At 29.8% G+C, this 11,084-nt stretch overlaps 2 protein-coding genes across 2 annotated transcripts; one reads left to right on the top strand and one right to left on the bottom strand.

Moving 5' to 3' along the window:
* Window positions 1-210: 210 nt before the first annotated feature.
* LOC111033739 lies at window positions 211-2,008 on the bottom strand. Its single transcript, XM_022314640.1, has 2 exons — window positions 1,699-2,008; window positions 211-1,566 (listed from the first exon to the last, which is right to left on the bottom strand). The coding sequence occupies exons 1-2, from the start codon at window positions 1,750-1,752 to the stop codon at window positions 259-261; spliced, it is 1,362 nt and encodes a 453-aa protein (XP_022170332.1). The 5' UTR covers window positions 1,753-2,008; the 3' UTR covers window positions 211-258.
* Window positions 2,009-7,946: 5,938 nt separating this feature from the next.
* Window positions 7,947-10,723, top strand: LOC111033735 (superoxide dismutase [Mn], mitochondrial). The gene is made up of 5 exons (XM_022314629.1): window positions 7,947-8,265; window positions 8,497-8,690; window positions 8,755-8,868; window positions 9,407-9,586; window positions 10,433-10,723. Exons 1-5 carry the CDS (start codon window positions 8,231-8,233, stop codon window positions 10,576-10,578), a joined length of 669 nt encoding a protein of 222 aa, XP_022170321.1. The 5' UTR covers window positions 7,947-8,230; the 3' UTR covers window positions 10,579-10,723.
* The last annotated feature ends 361 nt before the right edge of the window (window positions 10,724-11,084 follow it).

An 11,084-nucleotide genomic window follows, 5' to 3' on the forward strand; every position in this document is an offset into this window, starting at 1 on the left:
AAGCAGCGACTCCGACAACAATCATCCTTTCCTATACGGCTAATCTATTTGATAATATGTTAAAATAATGATAATATTCTATTTTAAGAACAAAACACTGTTATTTTTTATATTATCATCAAACTGTTTTTACACAAAAACTAATTCAAAATACAAAAATAATGAATAAATATTAAATATACAATATACATAATATATAATAAGTACTAAACTTACGTGTAATATATTTGTTATTACTTAATGTATTAATTAAAAAAATTACATATCATCATCACTGTCACTCGATGATTCGATTTTAAATGTAGAAGTATACTCATCATCAACGAAGTCGTCAATTATATTGTCTATTTCCCAGAATTTAGTTTCTTCTTTGATTGTGTGATTTTCGAAATGTCGCCAATTTTCCGCTGTGACCGATTCAACACCTTCAATCAGCAATTGTTTCATATCGCTGCATTTTAATGTGTTATTTTTATCTTTTACATATCCCTTAACCATAGACCAGGCTTCTTCGATAGGGTTTAACTCGCTATGGTGCGGCGGTAGTCGCAATACAATTTTATTAGCTGCCTTAGCGATTTCGTCCACAACATACTTATCGAACGCCAGCTTATGTTTTTGAACTAGATCTAATAGCTCTGCTTTCACATACGAATTATCAACATGAATATTTTTCTCTTGGAGCCACTTCATAATATTTGCCTTTTTCCACGACGATACTGGAATTTGTTCTGTCCTAACGGAATGATAAGGAGCATTGTCCATTATTATGACTGCATTGTCATTTAAAAAAGGCAAAATATTATTAAACCATTTTAAAAAATTTTCACCGTTAATTTCACTATCGTAGTCATTGCTATTAGTCTTAGATTCAAAACAAGTTAGACCTCCTTTAACAAACCCTTCTCGTGAACCTATGTGTACAATAATAATAAAGTATTTGCTTTTGCTAGTTGGGTTGCTAGCACCTGTTGTTATTTTTTTTCGAAATGCATTTGTATTTGATTTTATGGAATTGTCTACACATGTATTTTGTGAACAGTCATTACATCGCGTCTCTCCCAAATAATATAATGTTCGTCCTTCTTCTCGGTATGCTTTTATACTTCGTAAATAATTTCGACGCCACACAACTAAATCTTCTCTCTCAGATAAAACACTATTTCGTTTCCATTTCGTATAAACAAAATTTAAATCTTTAAGAAGATTGTACATGGTTGTCCGTTTCAATGTAGGTAAGCTGTCGTCTTCAGAGACAGAATTTACGATTTTATCCAGCGTTGGTGGGTCACGGTTATGCCAAAATGAATGTACTTTTTGACGAATGGCATTTTTATAAAAATCATCGATCACTTCAATAATTTTTGGTCTGATTTTCTTCATAATTGGTGAAGAAATAGTTTTGTTCGCATTATACTCTGAAATCATTTTTTCAATACTATTTCTTCCAATTCCAGTTTCAGTCATTAATTCTTTTACTAACTGTTTGTATAATATGTCAGGTTTATCTGCCTTCTTTCTCTTATACAGTTTTATAACTAGTATTTTTTGTTTACTTCGAATTACCTAGGTATATCAAATAAGAAAATATTATTTTACGTAGGCAATAAAAATAAATGTTATTAAAAAGTATAAACAAATCACTTTATAATTTGATAATCTTTCAATAGAAAAAAATTGAAAAAGATTAATTCTTACCTTGCCTCTTTTATTTTTTTGAACGGGTGTAGCTGGTAACACTTGATCACACATTTTGAAAAATATTCATACGATTACAGTTTAAATGAAACGAAGGTCTAATTATTTTTGTGTTATATTTTGTCACAAAAAAAAAACTGTTGAAACTATTGAGAAAAACTAACGGCCGAATTCGAATTATTGAATGCGGAATATTTTCGAATGTTGAACCCAAGTCACAACATTATGAACATATCACATAAGGATCGCTATCACTTTACCATCACTATCACAATAACACTGGAGGTTCGCGAGTCACGACTGTCAGCATTGAACTCTATATGATAACATATACATACACATGTTATCATATAGAATTCAATGGCTGCTACCCAAAACAGTTGGCTTTTTTAACCTAACCTAATTGTATCTATTCTGTGACCTAACCACTTTCTAGGTGGTGTCACAACAGTGTGACCGCACACAGGGATATTTTTTCAAGTTATTTTTTTGGATCTGTTTAGGTACCTCGAATACTTTTTTCTATACATTAAAATATGTATTTTAGTATTTATGTACATATATTATGTCATACCTTTATCGGGTAGTCCAAAATGTTGAATTATCCATCACCCTCCCCCCTCACCTATAACTTTCAAGATATAAACCTTGAAAAACTGAAAAATCATTTTTTGGATTTTAAATACCTCGGTACCTATATAAGTCTCTGGAAACAAAGATTCGGGGTTTTGGCTATCCTCCCATTGCTATTACCTTAGACCCGGATTCAATTAAACCCGATGTTTTCTTTGGTAGTTTAAAATGTTGGATTTTATGGATTTGCAATTTAAGTCCCACTCGAACACGATTCAAATTGCATTTAAATTGAAATACACTGGCACAGAAAGTTCGTATCCAATCCATATTTCAATATTTGTGATTCAATCCACTGCAGGTGATGTATTACCCATCCATGCCGGATTATATGTACAGCTTTGAGCTTTCAACATTACACCTTTTGGCTTTTATACACACAAAAAAATACCAGACAAGCACCGAAGAGTCATCCGCAATCTGACGTACCTAGTCATATCATGAACTGAATTACACCAAATGAAATACCCAACTATGGAGTCGAGTGAGTCGGCTATGTAGTATGTACACTCAAACACTTTTTCATCTTTACATATTCAGTTATTGGAGGGAATTTTAAAAGCTGTGTCAGCTCCGTCTTACAAGTGCGTATCAATTTTAGCAGATCTTATTTGGCAATGATAGTTCTAATATTAGAATGATTTTTATTATTTGATACTTATGAAGTTTAATGATAACTACTGAACTAAAATTTGATTCATATCACGCAAGAACACATGGAGGTAAAACATCCTCTTCAAAGCAACATTTTTTTATACATTTTTTAAACTTCATTTGTTTTACTTTGGATTTTTTGAAGCATGATTTGAAAGGTAAATTCTCCTCTTTTAACCTCCAAAAGCTGACACCACTAAAATATTTATAATTATTAACGGTTCTATAATTTATTATAGGTATATCAACTTACATACGTATTGTCAATTATTTCCATGAAAACTTTACTATAATATCTGAAATAATGAAGAACTTAATTTTTTTTGGTCTGAAGCATCGGCATCTATGGCCGTAACTTTTTTTCGAGGAGTCGTGGTTGAGTTTGAGTAACACGTTATAGTGTGTATGTGGGGCGAAGATTCGCCGCTAAGCATTCAGGTGGTCACCCATCCGGGAGCTAGCGACGCCGGACGATGCTTGACACACATCGGGGACTACGAGCAACTATCGCACCACACGTCCACACCAAGCCCCAATTGTATTTTTTTTATTTGTATTTATTGCATAATACCTATTATTTTTTGTATCAATTTTATATTTTAAGCTATTCAAGAATATTTTTAATTTCCTTACTTAATTTCCGATAAATATTCGATAGTTATTTTATTGACAGGCTATAACATACGACAATTTATTATACGTACGAATGTCAGTCGTTAATACTGAGTTATAAGAGAATAACAATAATATATTATGATAAAAATAAATTTCAATAATATAATATAGGTGTATCATGTTTTTGGAAAAAGTTAACTCAACATACTGTATATACTACTATAATAGGTATCTATACAATATAATTACTAATGCTAATCATACTAATAGAAATTTAAATGAATTATTGTAACACACTAACACACACTTAGAAATAGAGGTTGAAACAATAATACTATATCCTTTCAAAATCGTTTTAAATAGAGATAGAATAGGTACTATTTATAATTGAACTCAACCCATCTACTAATCATTGACGAGGTACATTGAAAAACCTGATTTACAGCAAACCAACTTTCTCAGCATTATAAAATAATTCAATGTTTGATAAATTACGGCGTTGCTTTAATTCGCTGTTGGTTCACAAGCAGACGCCTAATGATAGATATTCATAATATATTTTATTATTCATTCGTTATTCAATCCTTACAAGTCACCCCACCCCGCAGAACTTTTCGCCAGACTTTGAGTTTTTTGTGTAGGAGGGGTAGGGTTTAAATATTATGATGTAACTAAACATTGATATAAATTAAAAATAAAAATCGTTGAATTTTGCTGGACTTTCCGTGAGTAGAACTGTACTACTGTAGTATACTATTATGACTCCTATATGTACGTATACAACACTATTTAGTATTTATACCTATTTAATTGTACAAATATGTTATTATTTTGTGACCTGTATAATATACCGTCGTCGTTTATACTTGAGTATTTTTTCGTTACATTATTTTTTAATAAATTCTAAAAATATAATAAATTTTACTTCACCCAGGTTGCAAATGGTTCGTAGCAATACATTTTAATTTCAAGATTAAAAAGTAAAATATGTAACTATGTAAGCCCCAAAAGAATAGGAGGTAATCAAATTTACATACACATCGACACTTCGGGTTAAATAGAGCTGTGGCATATCTTGAGTGCAGGCTGCGGGCATGGACCAGTTGCGCCTAAAACAATATTTGTATTTTAGGTCAGTACACGAATTGCGCTACTTATAAGAGCGCAATTGGTATATTAAAAGGTCATTTTAAGCGCAATATTGGTAAACTCCCCAGGCTGCAGCACCATATCAAAGAATTGCTTTCTTCATCTCACTCTGAACTGAAAGGTTGGAGATATTTTATAAAAATTACTTGAGCAGAATGAAATATGTGAGTAAATGTTGTACATAACGACTGAATGTTGTGTTTAACGAATTGTCGGTTTATTGTTGCCTTATACATTTCTCTTTTGTTCATTGAAATAATTATTAGAACTGTGAATAGTCTCCGACGACAATCGACTTTTGCCATGAATGATAGATATTATAATATGATATGATATCGTTATCAGTTTTCGAGTTTTTTACTTCTTTGGATGACACGATACATTTTTTATTTCAGGTTCCGAAACAGAATATTATTCGGAGTATTTAAATCTATAAAATTAATAACAAGGAGCTCTGCGTACATTTTATTTAGCTACACTACTGTCGCGAGTCTATTATTTTTTCCGGCATCTCACAATTCTCACAATATTGTTTTAGTTTGAATTGCGAAACTATAACTAATTATAAAAGTATAAAACTCTAAAAGTGTCGAGACTTGAAAGATATTCAAAATTAGACTTTGAAATTTACAAAAGTAAAAAAAAATCGGATACTTTAATCATGCCTGGGTATATAATATTCTATCTGTAATCGGCATTAATGTTATATTAAGCTAAATTATTTTATAAATAGTGTGAAGTCACTGATGTACTTGCTAAGAAATTGTGTGTGATTATATACTACGCTACAATACTAAGTAACCAGTAACCGCAATTAGTAATGACCTAATGGCTAATACCTATACATAGTACGTAATAACTAGGGAACGGATTTTATTGTAAATACATATTTTTATTGGAATGAGATATTTTTAATCTGATAAAAAATGTGCACGATTCAGATCATTCTTATTAAAATAAGCCCAATTTTATTTTACATATTTCTACATATTTGGGTAAAAATACATAATATATTCACATATTTTGTAAATAACTGAATACCTATTTCGTAAATATTTGGGTATTTTTGGTTTTTTTCTTCAATTTACAACGACGTCAAAGATTATATTTTGCCTTATCTTAATGGCATTCAGATACCCTATGGTCTATAATATATTATACGTTGTCGATGAAAGCCTAAAATAATAATATTTGTAATTTTCAATGCCGATAAACATTATCTACGTTAGTACGTTCTCTAAATGGACTTACGTACTTTATACACTGCTATCGTATTATACACTGTGGACAAGTGGGTAGGTAAAGTGTTTACTCAATGTTACGGTCTTCTTTCTTCAGTGTATGTCTAGTTACTGTTCTGGCGGGCGTAATTATTTGCATCGTCTTTTTCTTCATATCTACATCGAAATTTTGTTGTTTTTTTTATAAAATTGTTTAGAATGCCTAAAGTTGCAAGTTCAATCGATAATAAGGTAGCCGCATATTTAAAAGAATTTCCGAATGAAACATTTCAAAGTGATTGGAACGTTTTATACTGTAAATGTTGTGAAAAATCGGTATGCTAACATTACGTCAGTTGACGTGGAACGTTCATTCTGCAGTCAATACAAAAACATTTTAGGACCAACCATTTTACGTTTTTAAATCTTAGAGAATATGTAGTTACGCATTGTTTTAATAATTATTAATTAGATAAGAGATAAGATTTTTATACTTACTTTTGGTACTTATTTTTTCTGTTAAGCGGTTATTACATCATATTTTGATTTTTTTTTACATATTTCAATAAAAATAAGTACATATTTTGATTTTTTTATTACAATAAAATCCGTTCCCTACTAATAACTATCAATAGCCGTGTACAGTGCCACAACTAGAGATGAATGGAACAAGGTGCGAGTTAAATTTTGGGCCCCCTATTTCAAACTGTTGTCTTAAATGGACTCCTTAAATATAATAATGGGGGCCTTTTGGGGGTACGGTGTCGCTAATTGCGGCACTGCCCGAGTACCTAACCAAGGCTTTCAAGTAAAGAAAGCAGTAAAAACCATATCATAATGTTAACAAATGTATCACTTCGATACTATAGGTAGGTATTTACCTATCAACCTATAGTTATTTTATTTAACCTGTTATTGTACAAGTTAAGTACAAGTATAGTTTGTTCATTGAAGAGGTCGTTTTGGATATTACTTAAAGTAGATAGTTATTTTTTTCATTAATTATGAAAACTGTAGGTTTGTTAGTTAGGTACACATGAATTTACTAGACCAACTTGAATTCACTAATGCCTCGATTAATGCTAAAATATGTAGGGACAAGGAAAGGTTCATAGTTATATTTACTATACTTTGTTTAACTATAATATATGTAAGTATTTTTTTTTCAGTGTGGTACTATATTTTTGTTCTTGGAGTAGACTACCGACTAGTGTGGGGGAATGGGGACCACGTTGTAAAGTACTGGACAAGCATGAAGCAATACACAAAAAAAAGTTAGTAGGTAGACGTTAATACTTGGCAAGATATACAATATAGTACCGAATAGACCACTCAGGCGATGACGACGATTATAATTTATGAACAACAGCTATAAATTAAATTAATAGCTGCGGTTAATGCATAATATAATATTTTGTACTGTAATTATGGTACTAATACGGGCTAAGTTATAAATTGTAACCATAGCATCATACTAATAATAATAGCTAATAGGTACTATTATTATTATTGACTATTGTATCTCTTACTTAGATACCATGCATCTACTTGACAATTAATGTACCTACTTGCAATAGTAGGCAATTATAATTGTATGTATAACTATAGTTTAGTCACTAAGCGATAGTATAAATACTATAATACCATATTACCATGATATAATTATGCATTTATGTATATTATAGGTATCATACAAACCCACTACAATTTAAAATTGGTATTTGTTAAAATAAGTTAATTTATAAATAATAATTAACAATAGTTAATACTTAATACCGATTAGTTATTATTAATTTCAATTTTTAATTAAAATTGAATTGATTTAGAAGATTTTTGTGGTCGTTTTAATCCCCCTCCAATTAAATCCTATTGCGTCAGTTAGTCACCGAGATCAAACTGACAAGGGATCTATGTAACCGTTCACCATTAATATTATCACTGAACATACCTTGATCCCTGTGCCTTGATAGTGAGTTAACTTGATAGACCGTATACTAGCTTAATAGTAATATTATAATCTTTTTAACTTTGAAGATTTGAACAATTATTCGATCATTTTCCTTCAACTTTTGACTTTCCGATTTCTCTGCTGATGCCTGATATTCTCATATCTAAGTACTGCGAAAGTTTTTATGACTTTATTTCATAGTTATATACTTCAGCTCATCAGCCAATAAACTTACGCATTTAATTACATTACACGCAAACGTAAATTATTTTTATTTTTTTTTAAACGTTTGTTGCCAATCATTTCGTGAAAAATGTCTGTTAAAATTGTTCAAAATGTGTTAAAAAGGTAATGTATGAAAGGAAAACGAAGCTTATGTAATATTTAATACTTAGCCAATAAGTACAATTTACTATATTATAGTTATTGTTTCATATAATTTTTTCTTATAGTTACGTCAGTGTTTTATACTAAAAAATAGTAAAGTTATGATGTTATTTTTAAAAAGATAATTGACTACGCATAAGAAGATAACTTGAATTTTTTATATAGTATAGAAGATTTTTGTATTTTGTGTAGTGCACCATTCAATCGCATGTACATGTCCCAAATAAGAAGCAAGGCAACATTGCCCTCTTTAAACTTTGAATATAAAGATTTGGAACCAATCATATCACGCGATATCATGGAAATTCACCACCAAAAACATCATAACACTTACGTTGTAAACTACAACAATACACTGGATAAATTACAGACTGCCGTAGCGAAAGGTTATGTACATTTCTTTTGAGTGATTATATTGATAAATTATTAAAATTGTTGTTTCTTTTACAGATGATACAGCAACTATCATAAGCTTGTCACCTGCACTCAAGTTTAATGGTGGTGGTCATATAAATCATTCTATTTTCTGGGAGACCCTTACACCTCATTCGACTAAACCTTCTGGTAAAATGTTTATTTTTATTTTTGAAGATATTTTAAAATTATAAGATAGTTTATTCAATTATTATTTCAAGTGCATATTATTAAGTTAAATTGTGTACAAGTTTAATTATAATACAGAATTTAGTTTAAGTACAACAGTTGTTACAACAGTTAGTGTTGACTGACATACATTTTGCTTTTTAGTACCTAGATCACTAAAAACATTCGTCAATGAATTACCGACAACTATTTCTAATAATTAATGAGTAATTTTTTTTTGCTATGTTAAATTACTTTGATACTATAATTAAAGCCAATCATAGATCAATGTTATTTATTACATTGCATATTGTCGACATCATGCACAAAGTAGTTAATTTTTTTATTTTAAATTTGTATAACTATTACATTTGTTTACCCTTGGTTGCTTTTTATGAGACAGCCTAACAACTTAACAAATCTTGTTTTGAATGGAAATCTATTCCTTAATGATTTACCTTATTATTTAGTTTATATTTTGTAATAATTTTTTAAACAACAGAATATTTGTTTTCTTTAGGTGATTTGGATAAGGCTTTAACCCAAAACTTTGGCTCATTTGATGAGTTTAAGAAACAATTAGCTACAGCTTCTATTGCTGTACAAGGTTCAGGATGGGGTTGGCTTGGGTTTAATCCTCAAACCAAGAAGTTGGCAGTCGTAAGTTGTGCAAACCAAGATCCACTGTTCCCCACCACTGGTAAGATTATATAATTATTAAGTACCGTTTTTATTATTGTGTGAAAATATCATTCTTGTTTCTTATCATCCATCCACTCATATAATCAATTTACCTATTTGGTATAATTCTCATCTAGAACTAATTTAAGGATTTTTAGAAATTTAGAAGAAGTAGAATTTATATATTAATAGTAAATAGTATATAAAATGTGCTATTTCTAGAATACTACTGATAATATATGTATTTTTATAACCAAACATTGAAACTAATAAATCAACCCTTTACTGTAATTACAAAATAAATTGCATTCATTCTGTAGTATAATGAACTTAGTCATGTCTAAATTATTTTATTTTTTGTCGACTGTTATTCATAATTTTATTTTATTGTACTAAATCAACATCAGGAAGAACGGTAATACCAACTATCAGAGATAGGATTTTGATGTTCTTTGTATTTTTTTTCCTAGAAGTGCTATACATTGCTAACCAATTTACGATTCATTATTCAACAATTTATATATCCCTGCATTATGGTTTCTGATCAATTTAACACACTAACTATGAAACATAAAAAGAATCTACAAATAATGACAAACTAAAACTATGATTTAAGGTGGTTATAGTAAGACATTTGGTGTTTGATTTAATTATGTAAACACCTAGTATACCTAGTATTAGTAAATTTTTCTGAGAACCATTGACTTAATAGACTTGTTTTTGATGAATATTATATGCAATATGATAAATTGTATGTATGGACAGTGGGATGATAAGAAACAGGCGATGCAATTGTAAAGGATATGTAGGCAGTACTCATTATTATATTAATTGAATACTCAAGTTTATTTATTTTTTTGAACAGGACTGATTCCTTTGTTTGGGATTGATGTTTGGGAACATGCTTACTACTTGCAGTATAAAAATGTACGTGCTGATTATGTCAATGCAATTTTTGAAGTTGTTAATTGGGATGCTGTGTCCAAACGGTTTTGTGAAGCTTCTGTTTAATAACTATTTCAAGTTGATAGTTCTTATCGAGAATAAAATTAAGTTTAAGCAATTAAATACTGTATAGATTTATATGTATGCCAGTAACTCTGTTTAGTTTCAGTTAAAATAAATGTGCAGTTTGAATTTTACTAACTAAATATAAGAAATATAACTTTTCAGTTAAAAAAAAAAAGGAGTAAGTACAGTGGGTAAGTGGGTAATGCTCTGCTGTACTTTAGATGTCTAGAAAGTCACTGTAATGGATGTGTTAAATTTGAAAAAATTTTAATTTATTAAGGATCCACAAAATTATCTACAAAGCATAATTTCATATCTCTAAAGAAAGCATTAAAAATGTTATCAGTTTTATTTAATCCTTGTAACCAATACTTGGCTAAGTACTCTAAGAGGTCTTCATTAGTACCACACATTTTCTTAACGATTTTAAGTCTGAGAGGCCTAAAAAGACTCAATTTTTTGTGTATTGGCACCAGTTTCAGGGTCCACAAAATTTTTCGAATGAT

Source organism: Myzus persicae, unplaced genomic scaffold, assembly GCF_001856785.1.
Source record: "Myzus persicae strain clone G006 unplaced genomic scaffold, MPER_G0061.0, whole genome shotgun sequence".
Lineage (NCBI taxonomy): Eukaryota > Metazoa > Arthropoda > Insecta > Hemiptera > Aphididae > Myzus > Myzus persicae.